The sequence below is a fragment of the Pelodiscus sinensis genome, chromosome 12, assembly GCF_049634645.1.
Source record: "Pelodiscus sinensis isolate JC-2024 chromosome 12, ASM4963464v1, whole genome shotgun sequence".
NCBI lineage: Eukaryota > Metazoa > Chordata > Testudines > Trionychidae > Pelodiscus > Pelodiscus sinensis.
In genome coordinates, this window is record NC_134722.1 from 11620725 (window position 1) to 11643519 (window position 22795).

Consider the following 22795-nt stretch of genomic DNA (forward strand, 5'->3'; position numbering starts at 1 on the left):
TGTCCACCTGAACTGAGACACATCAGACCAGGCCTTTCTTAGGACGTTGTCAACAAAGAATGAGGCAGAGTGCCATATCAGGTTTTCTTATACAGGCAGTCCCCGGGTTACGTACAAGATAGGGACTGTAGGTTTGTTCTTAAGTTGAATCTGTATGTAAGTCGGAACTGGCATCAGCCGCTGCTGAAACTGATCAGTTTCAACCACGGCTGAATCTGGACGCCAGTTCCGACTTACATACAGATTCAACTTAAGAAACCCAGGCGTCCCCAAGTCAGCTGCTGCTGAAACTGATCAGTGGCTGATTCCAGAAAGCCTGGGGCAGAGCAACTCTGCCTCGGGCTTCCTGTAGTCAGCCGCTGGTCAGTTTCAGCAGCGGCTGACTTGGGGACGCCTGGGGCAGAGAGGCGGGGTGCTGCTGGGTTGCTCCAGTAGCGCAGCTCCTCGGCGCTACTGGAGCAACCCAGCAGCACCTCAGCTGCTCTGCCCCAGGCGTCCCCAAGTCAGCCGCTGCTGAAACTGACCAGCAGCGGCTGAATCAGGACGCCTGGGGCAGAGCAGCTGGGGTGCTGCCGGGTTGGTCCGGAGAGGCGCTGCGGGACCAACCCGGCAGCCCACAGCTGGTCTACCCCAGGGGTAGGCAAGAAAAGCCTGGTCTGCTGGGGGGAGGGGGGCACTAGCTGCACCCCCCCCAGCAGACCAGGGAGACGGGGGTGGCGGGACCGCTCACGTCCTCCACGGCTTTGCTCCGTCTCCCTGGTCTGCTGACCTGGGAGACGCGGAGCAAAGCCGCAGAGCACGTGGGCAGCGGGACAGTCCAGGCGCGCCGCGGCTGTCCCACTGCTGGCATGCTCCGAGGCTTTGCTCCCCATCTCCCTGGTCTGCTGTCCCGCTGCGGGCGTGATCCAAGGCTTTGTTCCCCGTCTCCCTGCAGACCAGGGAGACGGGGAGCAGCTTTTCTCGCCCCGGAGGACGGGGGCGGCGGACCGCAGCGCATCTTGGCGTCCCGCTGCTCCCGTCCTCCGGGGCGAGAAAAGCCCCGTTCGTAACTGCGGATCCGACATAAGTCGGATCCGCGTAACTCGGGGACTGCCTGTATAGAGCTTGACAGTTTGCTACTTGTAGTAGAAAAGAGGCAAGACATTTAGGCTCTTTATCCCAATGAGTAGCTTACGACTCTTGGGAGAAACAGTCCAGAATCTGTCTTTCACTCAAACAGCATGGTCCTGCCTAGATTTCTTCTGTGCTGAAGATACCACTAGGCAGCCACAAGTCAGATGAGACAACTGAGGGATTTAGGTAAGTCAGAAAGCCTATGACTCTTCTTTTGAGAGTTACCCTGATAGGGTATGTCTACACTAACCTCCTAATTCGAAATAGGAGGGTAATGTAGGCATACCGCAATTGCAAATGAAGCCCGGGATTTGAATTTCCTGGGCTTCATTTGCATAAGCGGGGCTCCGCCATTTTTAAATCCCCGCTGGTTCGAACCCTGTACCGCGCGGCTACACGGGGCACGAACTAGGTAGTTCGAACTAGGCTTCCTAGTTCGAACTACCATTACTCCTCATTCCACAAGGAGTAACGGTAGTTCGAACTAGGAAGCCTAGTTCGAACTACCTAGTTCGTGCCCCGTGTAGCCGCGCGGTACAGGGTTCGAACCAGCGGGGATTTAAAAATGGCGGAGCCCCGCTTATGCAAATGAAGCCCGGGAAATTCAAATCCTGGGCTTCATTTGCAATTGCGGTATGCCTACATTACCCTCCTATTTCGAATTAGGAGGGTAGTGTAGACATACCCATAGTGGAGCTCAGGCCTGCTCCACCTCAAAGTAGTGGAAATGAGTGCTAGACTTTGTTGCTCTGCCCTTCCTGTCAGTGCTGAACTCTGTTCGTAAGACCGAGGATGTCCGACTGAAACTGCTCTTTGGGACCTGTAACTAAAGCTTTTGAAATAGTCCTGCTACTTAGAGGCACTGAAAAAAATGGGATACCTTGGACAAGTGTCCATTTTTACAGTCAAAAGAATCTTTCTGAATCTAATGCTCCCCATGGATTGCTCTTGTAGCTTTAGCAAAATTTCTCTGCAACAAGAAGTACTGGGAGAGAAGGAACAGCTTACAAATTCTGTCCTTCCCTCAAGCAGGAAAAAAAAGATCATGTCCACCAGTTAAGCGAATAAGTCCATCACATAACAGATGGGACATAAAGCCATCAGGTTTAGGCACAACCATTAGGCAGGAAGACATGTTGGCTCAAAGAAGCTAGACAAAACAAATAAGGGCTACCAAGAAGACAGGAATCCACACAAAGTAATGAACCTAATATTTAAAAACTGATTTGGTGAAAAAATGCTGCGGGGAGCAGCAGACCATGTTTCCTTCCACTGCCACAAGCTATAAGAGGGAACTGAGAAATAGATGTATGGAACTGCTCTAGCCTATATGCTCTTGGACTGGAAGGGATACAAGGCAATGCAGGATACAGGCACATCCCAAGGACCAGAGACTTGAAGAATCAAGGTGTTGTTCCATCAAGTCTTGGGTAGATCAGCCTCACACTTTAATTACCTCTCCTGGCACATGTAAGAATTGGCAGTGACTGGTTCAATAAAGCACTGTGCCCAGCCGCAAATCCCCTAGAGAAAAAAATACTGAAAACACACGCCACACAAAGATACTAATTATAATTATTCAATTACATGATATCTGTGTAACTGCACAAACTATTATCCATTAGACAATTATTCAATAGTCCCTGGGGGCAGAGCCAGCAGTCAGGGCGCTCCCAGATCCATTCCTGGGGAACTCCCTCATACCCTGTGCTGGTGACAGTGTGGGGTGACAGGTGGAAGCTGGTCCACAAAGGGAGCTGAGTTAAAAACCAGCTTCTTTTGTAGACCAGCCCTCACCTGCTGCCCCAGGGTACTGCCTCTGATACAGAAAGCACAAGACTGTGCTAACATCCCATGGGGCAACCTCTGTCCAGGGTGAACCTGGGCCCTGCCTGCCCCCCCTTCCGCTGCCTTTGCGAGGTGGAAGGGAAGAAGCAACTCTGCAGAGCCAGCTTCCCATGTATATCAGCTCCCTCCTCCCCCACGCCAGCGCTGCTGCCTCTGATAGAGGCGCAGCAGTGCAGAGAGTGGGGAAGAGGCAGATAGGTCCGGATAGCTGCCCCCCATCACCCTCTGCACTGTCGCCTCTATCAGAGGCAGCAGCATGGGAGTCGAGAGGGGGCTGGAGGGCAGGGGACTCTGCGGTGCACGTGAGAAGCAAGCTTAAAGAAGCAGCAAGAGTATGGGGGGGAGGAGTGCATGTAGTCAACAGGATTAACCAATAAACCCAGTTTTACAGGTTAATCATATAGTTGACTACACACTGACATCCCTACTAAATCTATTGTGACTAATACTAGAGCAGTATAGTACCCCTCTCCAAAGAGACTAATATCCATGTTGTGAAAGGGCTTCCCTCATGCTTTATGAAAAATATTCTTATGGATATTCATAACTAGAAAATACTTTACGCGAAATAGTTCATGTAAGATATCATTGGAAAGTTTGTAATTTACTCAATGTGTATATTCTATTTGTATGAATGTATCTGAAATTAGGAATACTGTCGGTAGATTTAATATCAGTGTGTTCTTGTTCTATTTAAGGCAAGGAAAGCAAACACTGATCGTCTTCAGCTGGCTTTGCAGACTGCTTCCCCACCACGAGAGGATACATGAAAATCCCTGGAAACAAAAGGACTAATGACAGGGATGCAGGAGAACTTCTGAACCCAGATCAGAAAGGGCTTCTCTGGCTCGAGAAGGACTTTATCTGACATAACTACTGAGATGAGAAATATGATTTTTAACAAGTTCTCTTAGTGTATTAAGCTTAGCTTGCATGTTTTGTTTTATTTTGTTTAATAAACTACATTATTCTTTCTTCTCTCTCTTATGACCACTTAAATTCTACTTTTATACTTATTCTACTTTTTATAATTCACTTTTGTTTATAAATACACCCAATGTAAATAATTGTTACTGGGGGAAGGGAGGAAGAGATGCTGTGAACCTCTCTTTCATTAATAAAGGGAATTAACATTTTATGACCTTGCTCTGTATAAAACTTTACTCAGAGGAGGACAAATTTATCTGGGGTTCTTGTCCCATTGGGGCTTTGCACCTTTGTGCTGTGGCAAGTCCTTATGACTGAGCCTTCCCAAAGCTGATCTGATCTCAGTGTTTATTCTTCTGCTATGGGCTGCGACTCCACCTCTGTTGGTAGAGATCGGAGGATCTGGCTCAGCAGGACAGGCTGGTGGATCGCCCCAAAGTGCAAGTAGGCGGGCTCAGTGGTATGTCAATATATCAAGTGACAGTCTTGAGGCCCACAAATGTAATGTTAGTACAATTACTTGGGACTTTATAACAAGAAACATAGAAGAGGTGAGAATGCAAGTCTGAAAAGAAATATTTCAGAACAAAGCTTATTTTAAAAACTTTATATTAAAAAAGCATATACCCTTTTCTGGTGCCACATTTCTTTCTTGTAGAGGTCTTGGGTGATAAGTTTGGAAAGTCTAAAAAACAAAATACAAAAAAGTGTGGGAGGAGGAAAGATAAGGTCTTTACAATCAGTTTATTTCATATTAAACGCTTTGCTAGAAACATGTTTTAGATTTCTTTAGGATACCTTCTGAAACAGTTTTCTCCTTGATTTTACAAATAAGTTAAAAATCTCAAATCCTAGTTTTGGGAAGTGATGTTTTCCCTGACTGTACTCAGAAAACATTTGGAAGTACAGGCAGTCCCCGGGTTACGTACAAGATAGGGACTGTAGGTTTGTTCTTAAGTTGAATTTGTATGTAAGTCGGAACTGGTACATAATGTAGGGGAAACTCTAGCCAAACATTTCTCCAGAGCTCAGTTTTATTCTCCCACGCCTCACTTCCCTCAGTCCTTTATTCTCAAGCTGAGGTGTCTGCTGAGAAAAGCCGCTCCGCGTCTCCTTGGTCTGCTGTGGGGGGGCGCTAGCTTCGCGTCTCCCTGGTCTGCTGGGGGGAAGCAGCTAGTGCGGGGTTGCCTCACCCCGTTCGTAAGTAGGGATCTGATGTAAGTCGGATCCATGTAACCCGGGGACTGCCTGTACCCTTTAAACAACCAGAGTAAATACCTACTCTAATAGATGCTAAGTCAGTATTTTATGAAGCCCAATGAAGTACAAACCCTAAGATTAGATCATTTTTATGTCATAATTTAATTGATAATTCAGGAATGCCTCTAGGTATTAGATCTCCATTTTATGTTACCTTACTGAAAGGCTGTCCACCTCAACTCCTGGAATAGTTTTTCCCCACCTGCTAGTTTAGAGCCAGCTCTGAAACAAAAAATAAGACTTGGCTTAGAATAAACTTTAAAAAGTTGCTCACCTGGCTATACCTTTTAAACACAATATCTTTAAGGGAGTCTAAACAACGGCTTCGGAGCTCCATTTCATGGATGTCATGGTAATTGGACGCATGAACCAGTGCCTTTAAAATACAAATTGAAATTATTTTTATCATCATGCCCTATGTCACAATTTCATTAATAATAAAATGCAATACATTCTTGGCTAATGCGATATTTGTATTCCACTATTAAGGTGTAGCTTCAGTCACTCTGTCATCCAACAGGATTCTCATATGTGAAAAATGTCAAGTTAAACAGACAGTTATAAAGCCATAAGTTCCTGGCAGTGGTACAGTGAATATACAGTTGAGGGAGAGAGGATTCCAACTACCACACACACAAAACAAGAAAAAAAACCCACCACATAAGTCTAAGCTCTGCATTATTTTGTGCATCCTTAGGGATAAGGTGGATTCTCTGCACAGTAAGAAATACTTCCTTTTGTTTTACATCTGCTGCCTATTAATTTCACTTGGTGATATCCAGTCATGATTTTATAGACCTTTATCATATTATATCCCTCCTTAGTCATCTCTCTTCCAAACTGAAAAGTCAGGCTTATTAATCTCACCTCATATGGATGCTGTTCCATACTCCTAATCATGTATTTTGCCCTTTTCCACTTCCAGTTTATCTTTTTTGAGATGGGGCAACTACAGCTGCATGCAATATTAAAAAAGTGTGGATATACAGTAAACTTCCGATAATCCGGCACCTTTAGGACCCAGGGGGTGCCGGACTATCAGATATGCCGGACTATCAGAAGGGGGGGCTATGAGAGGTCTGGAGTGGGGTGGGAGGGGATGCCACCCCAGACCCCTCATAGCCCCCCCCTTACGATAGTCCGGCTCTGCCCCAGGCGTCCCTGATTCAGCCGCTGCTGGTCAGTTTCAGCAGCAGCTCAATCAGGGATGCCTGCAATAGAGCAGCTGGGGTGCTGCTGGGTTGGTCCACAGCGGCAAGGGGCGGCGCTTCGGCACCAACCCAGCAGCACTCCAGCTGCTCTTGGGGACGCCTGGGACAGAGCAGCTGGGGTACTGCCCAGTTGGTCCCGTAACGCTGCCCCTAGGGGCTGCGGGACCAACCCGGCAGCACCCCAGCTGCTCTTGGGGACGCCTGGGGCAGAGCAGCTGGAGTGCTGCCGGGTTGGTCCCGCAGCGCCAAAGGATGGCGCTGCGGGACCAACCCGGCAGGACCCTAGCTGCTCTGCCCCGGGCTTCCTGGAATCAGCCGCTGATCTGTTTCAGCAGCGGCTGACTTGGGGACGCCTGGGGCAGAGCAGCTGGGGTGCTGCCAGGTTGGTCCCGCAGCGCCGAGGGGCGGCGCTACGGGACCAACCCCGGCACCCCAGCTGCTCTGCCCCAGGCGTCCGGATTCAGCCTGCTGGTGAAACTGATGCTCCTCGTGAGTTTCAGCAGCGGTTGAATCGCGACACCTGGGGCAAAGCAGCTGGGGTGCTGCCTGGTTGGTCCCGTAGCGCTGCCCCTCGGCGCTGCGGGACCAACCCGGCAGCACCCCAGCTGCTCTGCCCCAGGGATCCCCAAGTCAGCCGCTGCTGAAACAGATCAGCAGCTGATTCCAGGAAGCCCGGGGCAGAGCAGCTGGGGTCCTGCCGGGTTGGTCCCGCAGCGCCGAGGGGCAGCGCTACGGGACCAACCAGGCAGCACCCCAGCTGCTCTGCTTCCGGCTTCCCTGATTCAGCTGCTGGTCAGTTTCAGCAGCAGCTGAATGGGGGAAGCCTGTCCGGCTGCCCCAGCACTTCTGGGTTTCTGATGGTGCCGGACCATCAGGAGTCCCGGAGCATTGGATGCCAGACTAATGGAGTTTTACTGTACCATGGATTTATATAAAGGCAATATGATATTTATCGTATTATCTATTCCTTTCTTAATGATTCCCAACACTGTTCACTTTGACTGCTGCTTCACACTGAGATCTATCCACAATGATTCCAAGATCTCTTTCTCGAATGGTAACAGCTAATTTAGACTTCATTTTATATGTATAGTTGGGATTATGTTTTCCCAATAAATACAACATTACTTTGCATTTATCAACATTGACTTTGATCTGTCAAAAGTTTTGTATGTGCTTGTGGCTCTGTGAACTCCATTTTGGGATCTAATCTAATGATTATACTACATTTCAGATTTACTGGTGCTATATTTCCTCACACTTTCAACAGCCCTCTTTTGATAAATGGAACATAATGGAGATCTGTAACAATAAAATTTGTTCTTTACCTGACAAAGCAAAGGTAAGTTGCTCCTAAGACTGGAAATGAAGACATAGGGAGTTTGCAAGTGATACACAATATAGGTGGCTTTGTACTGGTTTGGTTTTGTATATTGTGTTCCCCAAGCAATTCGAATCCATAGTGCATTATCCTCATATTCTCTGAAGTTGATAGTCACCTGATAAGAAAAAAAAATAATGAAAAGCTACAATTTCATTAGGCACTTAAATTAGAGAGACACCAAAATTAAGACTGTGTGGATTAAGTGTTCCCATGTCTATGCATTAGCTTCAGCTACTACACATGAATATGCAGTATGCCACTGCTGATGAAAGAGAAATGTATCCCATTAATTTCCACAGAGTTGCACTTAATTTCCCCAGATAGAATTTGGCTTGTAGTATTTAGAAAGTATCCTTTCATTTGAGGATTTTGTCCACGGTCAATGCTTTGGGGTAATTTTTCTACCCTGTTCTATATACTTTGTATCACTCAGGTTGCTGTTCAACTGGTTATTAGTTTTCAGCTTCACCCACCCATACCAAGTTACGCTGAGTGGCTGTATGGGGAAAGGGAAGCCATCCTTCCCTAGGTGCTCTGTAAGTTCAGGCAAAACCAGTCAAGCTCCTATACTGCTTCCAATGGGGGAAGAATGGAGAGGAGGCAATTGGTCAGTTGTAGCCATTTTTCCCCTCCCTCCTTTGCAATGCAGGCAAACTGTTCAGCAGTTATAGCAAGAAAGAATACAGCTGCTCACAATACTTTGGGTCTATTAAAGAAGCAGTAACCCTTTTCAATAGTGACAATGTTTAATAGAATGATGAAGAGGAATATATATTCTATTAATAAACAATTTCTCATATAGATTCACTGTTGATAGCCTTGAGTAGTTCCCTTGGGTCACATACTAGGGATGTAAGCAACTAGTCGACCATCTGATCAGCATATGCTTATCGGACAGTCGATTCAACTAGACGCTCCCCCCAGATCCTTGTTGCCTCTATCAGAGAGAGGCAGCGGGGGGAGGGGAGGGGAGGGAAGAAAGCAGGAGCTGGGAGAAGCTGGCTTAAAAGCCAGTTCCCCCACCCAGCACCATATCTGCAAGGGCCCAGGAGAGTCAGAGGAGTAGCGGGGGACTGGACAGTTGGGTTTGGCTTCAGTTTTGACCCTGGGCAGTGGAGTTCTGGCACCAGGAAGTCTAAGTGAGTACTAGTAAGTCAACCTCATTAAAACTGGATTGTGACCTACTTTGGGAATCGCTGTACTAAACAATATAATATTTCACCAAAATATAAGACAATATCTGGGGCAAAACTCCAAAACCACAGAAAATATTCCCACTTGATACAACAAACAGAAGCATAATCTAGAGACCAGGTGAAAGAACAGCTTACTATTTCTAACTCCAATTTTATTACTGTTGCAAACTTCAAAATTGTGTATGCACCAGCCACTTTTATCCCATTTTCTGCTCATTGGTAAAAAAAATTATATGGTTACTCCAAATTCTACACAGATTGTTTTGTCAGACACATTTATTCATATATTAGTTAATTGAGTTGGCACACTGATTGATACATTTGAACCACGTCAATTATTTAGGTCACAAGAATACTCAAGCTTTAAAATCTCAAATGTATTTGTCCTGAAATACTGCACTCTTCTGGCCTATATGAACAAAATTCCATTTTTGTACTGAGCAATGCTTTTGAAGCCCGATTCAGCTATATTTGTCTAGTTTATATTTTTTCTGAGGTATAGGCTCAAACTTGTTTTCCATTATGATTAGCCAGTAGATAAGAGTGTTATTTAATACTGACAGTATAAAGAGCCAGAAACACAATTTGATTTCTCTGAAACCTGAAAATGGGTAACACTATATTAAAACAAACAAACAAAATTTGGTAGCACTTTAAGGATTAACAAAACATGTACATGTTATGAGCTTTTATGGGCACAGCCCATTTCTTCAGATGACCCGAGTGTTGCATCTGAAGAAGTGGCTATGGCCACGAAAGCTCATGACACTACCTACATGTTTTGTTAGTCTTTAACAGTCTTAAACTACCAGGCTATTTGTTGTTTTTTAAGTTTTTCCTGTTCCAGACTAACTCGGCTACCCTTCTGAAGGTTTTGACTATATTTTAAGACAGAACTCTGCCATTTTTCACTCCCCTCTCAACCAGAAAAAAAGCAAGTCTGAAGGTGAACACACTACTACTGTGGAAGCACATATAATTTCTTCTTGGTATTTCAAATGCAATCCCCCATCCCTTGACTCCAGCAATCAACAGAATTAATCAAAGTTTAAAAATCAGGAACAGATCAAGAATTACTTTCCAAAACACTTTATAAGAGTCAACAATTTAAATTAAAGATACAACTCATTTACTGTAGTTTTCTTACATTTTTCAGAGCTGTCTGAAGACTTCTCTTAAATTTGTATTTGAAGTCTGCCAAGTTAAGAGAATCTGTTTCTTCACCTGTAAACAAGAAAATGTATCACTTATTGTAACCACAAAATTATAACTACAGTATATTATAAATAATTTGCACAGTCTGTCATAGAAAAAGGGTATTACATTGAAATAGCATTGATACAAGAATTTAAAAGTTTATTTTATTGTAACCATTAGAACAATATCAATTTAATCTCTTTCCTAAATGGGGAGCTGGGCTTGGGCAGTTTCAGCACTTCTTTTTTAGGACGTGAGCGCTGACATATGCATACATGCGTATGTATAAGAACATAAGAACGGCTGTACTGGGTCAGACCAAAGGTCCTTCTAGCCCAGTATCCTGTCTGCTGACAGTGGCCAGCACCAGGTGCCCCAGAGAGGGTGGACCGAAGACAATGATCAAGCGATTTGTCTCCTGCCATCTCTCTCCAGCCTCTGACAAACAGAGGACAAGGACACCATTTTATACCCTGGCTAATAGTCTTTTATGGACCTAACCTCCATGAAATTATCTAGCTTCTCTTTAAACTCTGTTATAGTCCTAGCCTTCACAGCCTCCTATGGCAAGGAGTTCCACAGGTTGACTACATGCTGTGTGAAGAACTTTCTTTTATTAGTTTTAAACCTGCTACCCATTAATTTCATTTGGTGTCCTCTAGTTCTTCTATTAGGGAACTAATAAATAACTTTTCTTTATCGGCCCTCTCCACACCACTCATGATTTTATAGACCTCTATCATATCCCCCCTCAGTCTCCTCTTTTCTAAACTGAAAAGTCCCAGTCGCTTTAACCTCTCCTCATATGGGACCCGTTCCAAACCCCTAATCATTTTTGTTGCCTTTTTCTGAATCCTTTTGAAGGCCAAAATATCTTTTTTGAGGTGAGGAGACCACATCTGTACACAGTATTCAAGATGTGGGCGTACCATAGTTTTTTACAGGGGCAGTAAGATATTCTGGGTCTTATTTTCTATCCCTTTCCTAATAATTCCTAGCATCGTATTTGCCTTTTTGACCGCCGCTGCACACTGTGTGGAAGTTTTCAGAGAACTGTCCACAATAACTCCAAGATCTCTTTCCTGATTTGTTGTAGCCAAATTAGCCCCCATCATACTGTACGTATAGTTGGGGCTTTTTCCCCCGATGTGCATTACTTTACACTTATCCACATTAAATTTAATTTCCCATTTTGTTGCCTAATCACTCAGTGTATATCCTCCCTTACACTGTCTCACCCTAACAGACCAATTTGTTTAAAAACATCTTCCTAACATAATATATTCAATTTTATTAACATAAAATCAGTATTTTCATGTACAGGCAGTCCCCGGGTTACATACAAGATAGGGACTGTAGGATTGTTCTTAAGTTGAATCTGTATGTAAGTCGGAACTGGCATCCAGATTCAGCCGCTGCTGAAACTGATCAGTTTCAACAGCGGCTGAATCTGGATGCCAGTTCTGACTTACATACAGATTCAACTTAAGAACCCCAGGCGTCCTCAAGTCAGCTGCTGCTGAAACTGAACAGCAGCGGCTGAATCAGGATGCCTGGGGCAGAGCAGCTGGGGTGCTGCCGGGTTGGTCCAGTAGCGCCGAGGAGCGGCGCTGCGGGACCAACCCAGCAGCGCCCCAGCTGCTTTACCCCAGGCGTCGTGGGCAGAAAAGCCTAGTCTGCTGGGGGGGAGGGGGCACTAGCTGCGCCCCCCCCCCCAGCAGACCAGGGAGACGCGGAGCAAAGCCGCGGAGGACGCCCGCAGCGGGACAGCCCAGAAGCGCCGCAGCTGTACCGCTGCGGGCAGCCTCCGAGGCTTTGCTCGCCGTCTCCCTGGTCTGCTGGTCAGACCAGGGAGACGGGGAGCAAAGCCGTGGAGGACGCCCGCAGCAGGACAGCCCAGGTGCGCCGCGGCTGTCCCGCTGCGGGCGGCCTCCGAGGCTTTGCTCCGCGTCTCCCTGGTCTGACCAGCAGACCAGGGAGACGGGGAGCAGCTTTTCTCGCCCCGGAGGACGGGGGCGGCGGGACCGCGGCTCATCTGGGCGTCCTGCCGCTCCCGTCCTCCGGGGCGAGAAAAGCCCTGTTTGTAACATAAGTCGGATCCGCGTAACTCGGGGAATGACTGTACTTGAATGGCCCAAAATTGAGGGTGGTGGTGGAATCAATACAAATCAAATAGCTTTTACAAAACTCAGGAATTTTCTGGGGAAGGAGAGAAAAGGGGAGTACGTAAAATATCAAAACGAAGGACCTTTTATGCAAGTGAGAAGTCTGTAGAGATGGTATCTTCAGAGAAAGATCTTTACCTACCTGCTACTCTGGTCATTTGGTAAACAGTCCAAACTTTCTTGTTCGGATAGGTATGATTGTCTGGGGAGATAAAAGTTGTCCAATGGTGTAGTTAACAATGGACATAAATGTTTTGAGTAAACTACTGACATCAGATCTCTTTCAAAGATTGTCCTTATACAGTAAACTTCCGATAATCTGGCACCTTTAGGACCCAGGGGGTGCTGGATTATCAAATATGCCAGACTATTGGAAGGGGGGGGCTATGAGGGGTCTGGGGTGGAATGGGGTAGGGGGAATGCCACCCCAGACTCTTCATAGCCCCCTTCCGATAGTCCAGCTCTGCCCCAGGTGTCCCTGATTCAGCTGATGCTGGACAGTTTCTGCAGTGGCTGAATCGGGGACGCCTGCAGCAGAGCAGCTGGAGAACTGCCTGGTTGGTCCGGTAGTGCCGAACCTTGGCGCAGCAAGACCAATCGGGCAGCACCCAAGCTGCTCTTGGGGACGCCTGGGGCATAGCAGCTGGGGTGCTGCCGGGTTGGTCCCACAGCGCCGCTCCTCAGTGCTACTGGACCAACCCGGCAGCTTCTCTACCCCAGGTGTCCAGTATCAGCAGCGGCTGACTTGGGATCAGCGGCTGACTCCAGGAAGCCCGAGGGAGAGCTGCTCTGCCCCGGGATTCCTGGAGTCAGCCGCTGGTCAGTTTCAGCAGCTGCTGAATTGGGGACAGCTGGGGTGCTGCCGGGTTGGTCCCGCAGCCCCGAGGGGCAGCGCTATGGGACCTACCCGGCAGAACCCCAGCTGCTCTGCCCCCGGCTTCTTTGATTCAGCCGCTGGTCAGTTTTAGCAGCGGCTGAATTGGGGAAGCTGGGGGCAGAGCAGCTTCAATGGTCCGGCTGCCCGGAGCACTTCCGGGTTCCTGATGGTGCTGGACCATCACGAGTGCCAGACCATCTGATGCCGGACCATCAGAGTTTTACTGTATTTAAAAACCAAACAAAACTAAGACTCCTAATGAAGACGACCACCCTAAACTACAGCTAGCTTCTAATAGGGACATTAGTGTGCACGCATTTACACAATTAACTGATACACCTGGACTCATCAGTTAATCCTAACAATTGGGGAGTTTGTACCCATGGGGGAAGAGGGACGGGAGGAGCAGTGGCTCCCGCCTACTCCCCTGTGTGAAAATGCATAACCTCTAAAAATCTAAGTGGTTACATGTTTATATAAATAAACCTTTAACATCCTTACCTTCTAGTCTACAAATCATCTTCATAAGAGAAGCATTACATAGTTAACCAAAATATAACAAATTCATGAAGAGGTAACCTTCAAATTCACGTTTTTAAAAGAGGATTACAAGCAACTTACTGTGACCACGCTCTGGTAGCTGAGCAGCTCAGTGGCTAGTTTGTGGAGAAAGCAGGCAAAAAAAGGGGGGCACCAGAACCTGCACTCATGGCCTAGAAACTCCAAACTACTCTCAGGTCCTTAAGTTTTGGATGTAGCCCCAAGAATCTAGATTCTCCTTAGGTGGGGCTTCTCAGTAGATGACCCCTTTTCCCAGAGAGGTAGGGGCTTTCTTGCTGCTGTGGTGCCCAGCAGACAGGTTGTTTCATGTCCTTTGGCAAAGAGGCAGGAGCCCAGTTCAACAATGTAGTCAGCCCTAAACTGAGCCAGGCTCCTTCCTTTTTTCTTTCCTCCAAGCATGGCATTGGTTGCAGGTGAAGTGGGACAGAGCTAGCTGGTCCCAGAGGCTCTCTAACCCCTGGGAAGCTGGACCCTCCCCTTTGTACGTTCCCTCACACTTACCAAACATCTTTCCTAACTAATGATGGGGTTACATCATTTGGAGCAATTACAGAAGAAAAAAAAAAGATAGGCTTGAGAGATTCCTATTTATTTATAACTCCATGTACTTTATAACTCCATGTACTTATAAGTTGGCAAACAGCTACGAACAAAAAAAATTAAGATTAAAATATTCCAAAATTTCTATTTTCCACATAGAACAAAAGTTATACAATTCTAATACTCAAACTATAGTTATGTTGAATTTAGAGTTCCCTAGGATTATTAGAACATGATAGTTCTGTCATATGCTGCTGTCAGAATTAAATTTTAATACTCAGTTTCAAAACAATATTGTTTTTAGTGTGCCGATCATACAAGAAACAAAGTTTGTTATAAATTTAGGAAGAAAAGTCTTAGATTTTATCTATAACTTCACTGTGGTACAGAATTAGTCATCTCTAGTCAGATAACATATAGAGCAAACATGGTTTGTTGATTTGCTAGAATTTTAATATAAAAAAGGCAAAATAGGTCAACGACTGCCTCTTGCAGTAGTTCTGCAACCACAAGGGGAGGAGCAATTATTTACGTAATTGATAAGTGGAAAACAGGACCTTGTTCAAGAGAACCACTCAGTAATAGCAACCATATTATAATTATTTTTAATATCTTTGGAGCAGAGTAGGGTGTCATGGAATACCAAAAAAGTTCACTACAACAGCATTTAACTTTAGAAAGCAGAGCTACACAAAAATGAGAAAGCTACTTAAGTGAAAATTAAAAGGAATAGTCACAAAATGAAAGGTCTGCAGGCTGCATGAAAACTATTTAAAAATACCATAACTGAGGCTCAAAGTAAATGCACACCCCTTCAACTCCCTCCAAAAACAGAAGATCTCACCACACACACTCCCCAAATCCTTCCATACTACACACCACCACCACCAGTCACCTGAGTACATTAGGCAATTTGAGGTAAAATGCAAATTATAAATTAGAAGTCAAATGCTACTGAGGAAAACAGAAGAAAAACTAACAACTCTAGGGATGTTAAATATATAATAATTGACTAATCAAATAGTCGATGCATTCGTCGATAGGGTGTCTCTGCTTTTCAAGTGTAGCAACAGCTCTGTGCAGTGCTGCCGCTTTGAAACGCCATGGGGAGCCCAGCATCAGGCTCCTCACAATGTTTCAAAGCAGCAGTGCCGCATGGAGCCCTGGATCAGCTGCTCCTCGCGAAATTTCAAAGCGGCAGTGCTGCACAGAGCCCGGGGTCAGTGGGGGAGTCCCCAGCTGATCCCAGGCTCCACACGGCGCTGCCACGTTAAAATCTGCGTGCAGCCTGGGGACACCTAACAACATTAGGAACTACAGTAAACTTCTGATAATCTGGCACCTTTAGGACCCAGGGGGTGCCGGATTATCAAATATGCCGGACCATCGGAAGGGGGGGGCTCTGAGGGGTCTGGGCTTCCCGGAGTCAGCCGCTGGTCAGTTTCAGCAGTGGCTGAATCGGGAAAGCCGGGGGTAGAGCAGCTCCAATTGTCCACCTGCCCGGAGCACTTCTGGGTTCCCGATGGTGCCGGACCATCAGGAATGCGGACCATTGGATGCTGGACCACTGGAGTTTTACTGTATTGAGAAAGGGATAAGGCAAAAAATCCCATAATGCCACCATAGAATCCATTACACATCCATACTTTGAATACTGCATGCAGTTCTGGTCATCCCGGTCTCAAAGAAGATATTACAACTGGAAAAGATATATAATAGGGTAACAAAAACGATTAAGGGCATGGAAAAACTCCAATGCCAGAAAAGATGAAACACAGACGGTAATTGTTCAGCTCAGAAAAAGAGATGACTAAGGCTATGATAGAGGTCCATAAAATAATGTATGGTGTGAGGAAGTAAATACAAACAAGTCATTTATCACTACACATATCCCAAGAACCAGGTTTCACCCAATGAAATCAATAGGCAACAGTTTTAAAAACACATAAGAAAGTATTTCATATAATGCAGTCAACTTATGGAACTCATTGATTGGGGATGTTCTAAAGGCCAAAAATAAAACTGAGTTAAAAAAATAATTAGATAAGTTAATGGAGAAAAGGTCCATCAGTGCTATCAGAGGTTATATCCCTGACCACGGCTGTCTGTGTATCCTCTAAAATTCTGACTTATGCAGAAACTGGGAATGGGACGAATCATTTGATTACCTATTCCGTTCATGCCCTCTGGGACACCTGACATTGGCTACTGTCAGAAGACAGGATACTGGGTTAGATGGACCTTTGGTGTGACCCAGTATGGCCATTCTTGTTCTTAACATACCAATATATCTCATAAAAGCAATTCTATTAATTAAAAGTTATTTGATAATGTCAGACAAAATATAAAGAAAGGGTATTTTTAAACTTACAAATCATGTCTAGGATGGCTGCTTGCTTGATACCAGCACAGTTTTCCTGCAAGAAAATATTTACAAGTGCAAAGTGAAATGCAGAGCTGGAATTCTTCATAACATTTCATTAAAACTGCAATTTTAGCCTCAGAATTAAGGTATTGTCAAAATTACTTAGATTGCATTAATGGCCACAAGATGCTAGGCACTTTCTAAACACAGAAAGACAAAATCACTGTCCCAAAGAGCAGTCAAGAGAAAGTTTTGCCAAACTCACTACTTCAAATGTTTTTTTAATTTTTCTAAAAGAAAACTAGTTGAGTGGATTTATGAACTCCCCTCTGCAGAGATGGCAATTTAAACAATTAGTAAGAGAAATTAATTAGACTATTATAAACTGAAGAGAAAGTAACTGGTATTTCATTGCCCAAACCAAGTAAAAGGTGAACTATGATTTACTTTCCATCAATTTTATTTAGTTTTTAAAAATTCATGCCATCTGAAGAATCTCAGATACCCAAAGAACATAGGTAAAGAAATGTTTACAACACACCCTTGCTATTTTAAGGCTGGCATTTATTATTCCAAAAAAGTAGTATATGAATGCTATTTATGGCACTCTCCAAGTCTTTTTGGTTTGCACCTGAAGCTTGTATATCAATACAGTAAAACCTGTGTTATCCAACATGCTCCGTGATTAGGGCATTCCGATTATCTAAAAATTCCGGTTGTCTGAGGTCCCACGAACCTAGGAAAAACCAATGGACAGTAATAGTAAAACTCAAGTTTTTAATATTCGTAGTTTTGTAGTGTGAGGCAGTTGGTCTCACATTTCTATTTTGAGTTAAAGATGATTAGTACTTCTTAAATAAAAAACTGTTAAGCCAATCATGGTAAATCAAGCCATGTCTGTGCACCTGAAGATGTGACAGTATCGTGGCTGGGGGCAATACCAGTTAAAGTTTTCTGGTTAACAGAGTGCTGGATAACAAAGGTTTTACTACAGATAAAATATCTGTGGAACCATGAGATTCCAATACCTTTGGAACTATGCAATCAACAGTAGAGTTTAAGGTAAATTAAGATAATTGAGACTCCATAGGACAACCCAGCAGTCTGTCCATGCAAATAAAATTGTCTACCTGGCCTCAAGTAAGGAACATTATCACAAGCAGCGTTATATCCCTAACAGCTTATTACTACATATGCCAAAGCTCCATTAAAACCCATTAGTGCAAAGCCAGAAGAGATTTTACTTTACAGGAAGTGAAAACAAATCTGGCAGAGGAAGTTACTTCATTTAATGTCCAAATAGAATTGTTTATGTTTAACGTTCAGAATCACAAATTGAAATTAACTACAGAACAGCTCCATCCTTACTGAAAGGCTAGAATCTACCCTGTGCCAATAAAGAACAGCAATTACTCAAAGATTTAACAATAGCAGGCTCTAAAACCAGGACCAGGAAATAATTTTTGAAAGGGGTCCACTTTGCCAATTTCTGAAGTGCTCATGGACAGCCCCAGAAGGGACAGGCACTCAAATAGAAAGTGTGGGGCCAAGAGATTTTGCCACCCACAGACCCTGATTGGCCTGGGAACGGAGGAGCACGTGAACTCTTAACCTCCTCCCCTCTTTTTAAACTCTGTTATAGTCCTAGCCTTTACAGCCTCCTATGGTAAGGAGTTCCACAGGTTTACTCTGCGCTGTGTGAGGAAGAACTTTCTTTTATTAGTTTGAAGCCTGCTATCCATAAACAAATGTTTCAAATAGTAGAAAAATACCAATACATGCTTCCAGTGTGTCATTCTACTATGCAAGTACAGGTTGTACCTTCCTGGCACCCTTAGAACCTGACCCATTCCAAACCAGGGAACCTGCTGGACTGGGAAGGTCAATGCTGGCCCCTCGGGTGCTACTGGTTGTGGGGCTCTGCTTTGGTGGAATCAGAGGGGCCGGCATTGACCAAGCGGGGACTGCAAGTTGAGGGACAGGGAGCGCTTGGGGAAGAGGCAGGGTGGCTGAGGAGCCCCAGGACCATGTGCCACTGCAGCCAAGCTGCAGTCCTGGCCCATCCCACTAGCTGCAAAGCTGTGCTCCTGACTCCTAGCCATAGGTCTCCACAGTCATCTTGCCTCTTCTCCCAAGCATCCCTCTCTCTGCTCCTTCCTCTCTCTCTGAGCTTGAGCACTGTAAATGAGCTAGTTGCAGAGCTCTGGAAGGGCAGAGGAGTTGCTGAGCACAGGGCTCAGCTTTTCCGCATGAGTGCTCCAGCCCCAGAACACCCATGGGGATGCTGGACCACAGATGTTGCCAGACTATGGAAGTCCAGACCATAGAGGCTAAATCCATATAATGAAAATATTTCAGACAGACAGTCAGATCATTTACAATGGATGTTATCACCTCACAAAGTGTAACCACTTCTTGGGAAATTCTTTCCTTCGTATGATGCACATTTATGGTTTGTAGCTGTGTCTTGGAGAGGAAGTCCCATATTGTTAGCATTTCCATGATTTCACGGCGAGGGATTTTCAGCACAGTCCTTCTGATATACTCAGCAACTGTCTCATCCATTGTGAAGCCACTTTAAAAAGCAGTATTACAGCATTATGAGCCAATGACAAGGGAAGATGGCACGTCATTCCAAATGGTCTGTACTGTGAACTCCCTCTGAAGCTCTGGTGTTGGCCACTGTTCGAGACAGAGCAATGCTATATTGTCTGACTCAATGTGGCTGTCCTTACCTTCCTCATAAACACCAGCTTATTTCTAACACTTAGGACATTTCTGCTCCTTTGAGGAAGTATCACATCAGTCACATCTTAAGTCTACCAGACACAGAAATTGTCCCTGTTCTAGCCAATGGAGTCATCACCCACGCTGCTCTAAAACTGGCCATCTCCCACCAGTGATGGATTCTCCACAGTGTTCATTTAGGGATGTAAAAGTTTAACCATTTAATCAGCTTAGCAGTTTCTGTTAACAGTTAAACTCAGCTGCCAGGAGTTTGCCAACAGTGAGAGCTAGCTACTGGGAGCTTGCTGATGGCAGGGCCAGCTGCCAAGACCCCAGGAGAGGAGCAGCACCCAAGAGCTCAGCGTTGGAGGGGACCTCTGCAGCATCCTTCCCTCCCTATCCCTACATCTCTGGTGAACCGTGTAACCGACAAAGTTTTGACTGATTACACGGTTAATGTGTTTGTGTTTTTTTTGTTTACATCCCTGGTTCAGACACATCTGAGTTCTTGCAGCAGATTCTGCCAAGCCGCTGCCTCACTTATAGAGACAGCCCCACACCACCACCTGAGCAGAGCTGTGCCCTGTGCGGCATGGAACCGGGCTCTGCTGCACTGGCCGGTGCAGGGTCCTCCTCCAAGCCTAGCAGCCGTTCTCCGGGGCTGGTTAGAGGGGAGAAGTCATGTGGGGCCGCGGTGTGGGTCAGCCCAGGCAGGGGGCTGCGCCTGGCTTGGCGGGCCAAGGTTTGGGGTAGGGATGTAAAGTCCCGTTAAACGTGACGTTTCACTGATTCACCGATGCAAGACCGGCCGGACTGGAGAGCCGCTGGCTGCCCCTGTCCGTGACAGCGGGAGAGTCACTCCAGCCCCCACCAGTTAACGGCTAACCAGAACCGTTACGCGCCGGTGACGCCCCTCCCCCTTCCCAAACAGCGCGCAGGCGGAGCGCGACTCCCCAGGCAGAGCCGTAGCGGGAAGGCCCCGCGAGTACCCGCCGCCTCTCCCCGCCACTGGCGCCCTGTCAAGCCCGGGGCTGCCGAGAGCCCTCCCGCGGGACACGGGCGTGAGGCAGCGCCCGGCGGGGCAGCAACATTCCCTCAGGGGTGCCCCGCTCACCTCTCCGGGTCGCCCCGCAGGCGCCGCCCGCTCGCGGCCATGATCGCACAGCAGCGCGCGGGCTCCGCTCCCCAAACCGCCCGCTTCGCCGCCAGCCACGCTCAGCCCCTTCAAAACGCCCAATCACAGCCAGCGTCCGACGCGCGAGGGGCCCGCCCAATCACAAGCGCCGTTTCGGCTCCAGCGGGGACAGGCGCCGTGCGAGAGCTGCATCCGGCGGCAGGTTCCCCCTCCCCTCCCCGTTCTATCTATTTCCGGGTCAGGCCGGCTTTGCCCCGTCCCCGAGGGGTGATGTAACCTTGTCAGTCCCGAGGTGAAGAGCGGCGGTTGCCGAGGCCCGGGATTGGAGTAAGTGCCAGGCGGCTGAGTGTGCAGGCGCTGCCCGCCCTGAGGGGACACGATGGTGAAATCCTCCCCCCTTTTCTCCCCCCCCCCGGGAGAAGTAGGTGCCCCGCCCCCGCGTATGTTCAGATTGTGAAGGGAGGGGGGCTGAATAAGCCCTTCCCCACCCCCAAGGAAAGAGCAAGGCCTCCCTTCCCAATGGGGCGGATATAGATCCCGGCACACGCCAGGGAAGGGGCGTGTGAATCTCTCCAGAAGAAATGTTGGCCCCGTTTTGCAAAACAAACCGACCCTCCTTTCTTCTGTAGCTATGCGGGTGATGGGCAGTGTCCCCTCTACTTCTTTCTGTCCCTGTGCAGAAGAAATTTTATGTGCACCTTGGCATGTGTGGATGGGCGTCACCAGCAGAAACACATGCTGCTGGCTGTGGGCACTATGCTAATCAGTTGGACAGCATTTGAATTTCTCCGAGGCGGCCGCAAGGAACACTGGTGATAAGGCAGTGAGATGATGCACAAGTGTAGAAGCTGGAGGAGAGATTGTACGTTGTTTTGCCAAGGTTCATATTGTTTGGTTGAGGTACAAGTTAGGGCCAGACACAGGGAAACGCTTCACATACAGCAATAACAATAAGTAAAACAGGGTTTTTTCCCCCCCAAAAAAGTTCAAAAGTGTTTTTGGTGGCTTGGATTTGGCCTGCTGTCTACCTGTCATCTATCTTGGATCTATTACAATTTAAGACTTAAAGTTTGGGAGGAATTTATCCCAATGGTCCAGGCTCCTCCTCTTTGTATTTCTTCTGTTTATGTTCCTATGTTGAGCCCATTGCTGAGGTCTCTTTATCTACAGTGGCTTGCATTCCTATTGGAGCATAGTATATCATCAATATGGGTGTCAACAAATTTAATAAACTGTTTTCTGTGTGTCAGGATTTATTGACAATTAGAGGAAAAATAGTCTTACAAAAATGTACTTGAAAATTGGCTATAGACAAAGAAAGAGCTAGTTGCAATACTCTCTTTTTTTATACAACACTGATTTCCAAAGTATATAGAATAAAATGTTGAAAGCATCCAGGGAAAAATAATTCCATTATATGAAATGTCATCTTTTTTCTGTAGAGAATGGCCCAGCAAAACATCTATCAGTAGAAGTGAGGAAAATACATCCTTTCAGTTTAATTTGATAATCTACCATAGTAGTAAATTAAACAGTGAATGTATGTTAGTTTGTTTAAAACTTGTGCTGTTCAGTAGAAACAGTACTTCGATAGCCTAATGTTAAGAGGTATGCACCCCAGCTTTCATAGATGCCTCCCAATATAGCATGCAAATTAACTGTAATATAGTTGATTTGTTTGTGGATAAACTTTCTGCAAAACTTAGGGGTTATTGTTAATTTGCTTAATCTGTTGTCTAGCTATAATAGAAGAGTATAAGGTTCTGACATAGTAAAACATATCCACATTATGGAAAGTTAAGGACAGATTGTCCTTCATTTAGAGTTTTCTGTGTAATGAGTCAATGTTACTTGAATGAAAACGTAATTACTGGCTGCTTGTATGAAGTTTTCAAGCACATATCCATTGTTGTGTATTGTAAATTTGTATGAAAATTAAGTTAATATAGTTTACAACTTTAGATCCTTGACATAGTTGCTTTTAAAGTAATACTAATTGTAGTTTGTCAATTTAATGAAAGCCAATAAAAACAGTGCTAGAAAGCAAAACAATATTATTAGTGAAACTCAAAAACCAAGCAAACAAATCCTGACCAATCAGTTTTGCACTTAGTTTTTTCCCATTTTTTAATCTATCAGTGTTGAAAAATAAATTACCTTGGGTAATTTGGTTCGCTACACTTTCTCCCTAGGCGTAGTCATCGTTAGTTATTACTTTCCGTGGCTTCTGCGCCACCATGTGGACATCTTTATCCTTTTTGTCATATGTGTTGCTTTAAAAACAATCAA

At 45.8% G+C, this 22795-nt stretch overlaps 2 protein-coding genes across 5 annotated transcripts in view; one reads left to right on the forward strand and one right to left on the reverse strand.

Annotated features, from left to right (window-relative positions):
- Positions 1-20693, reverse strand: part of CENPN (centromere protein N) — a 29744-nt gene extending 9051 nt beyond the window's left edge. Inside the window, exons 1-8 of one of the 3 annotated variants that reach the window (XM_075940012.1) lie at positions 19039-19175; positions 17276-17380; positions 16651-16696; positions 12444-12503; positions 10087-10163; positions 7688-7858; positions 5423-5524; positions 4516-4573 (exon numbers count right to left, since the gene is read on the reverse strand). In XM_075940012.1, the coding sequence (XP_075796127.1) occupies positions 4516-4573; positions 5423-5524; positions 7688-7858; positions 10087-10163; positions 12444-12503; positions 16651-16696; positions 17276-17320 (559 nt within the window). In that variant the 5' untranslated portion in view covers positions 17321-17380; positions 19039-19175. Of the gene's footprint in view, positions 1-4515; positions 4574-5422; positions 5525-7687; positions 7859-10086; positions 10164-12443; positions 12504-16650; positions 16697-17275; positions 17381-19038; positions 19220-20485 lie in introns of those variants that run through there. The other 2 variants (XM_006122673.3, XM_006122675.3) reach the window with 2 other exon arrangements.
- A 2-nt stretch (positions 20694-20695) lies between these two features.
- CMC2 (C-X9-C motif containing 2) overlaps positions 20696-22795 on the forward strand; it is a 35296-nt gene continuing 33196 nt past the window's right edge. Inside the window, exon 1 of one of the 2 annotated variants that reach the window (XM_006122677.4) lies at positions 20696-20833. The gene's annotated coding sequence lies outside the window, so the exon portion shown is untranslated. The remainder of the gene's footprint in view (positions 20834-22795) is intronic. The other variant, XM_006122676.4, reaches the window with a different exon arrangement.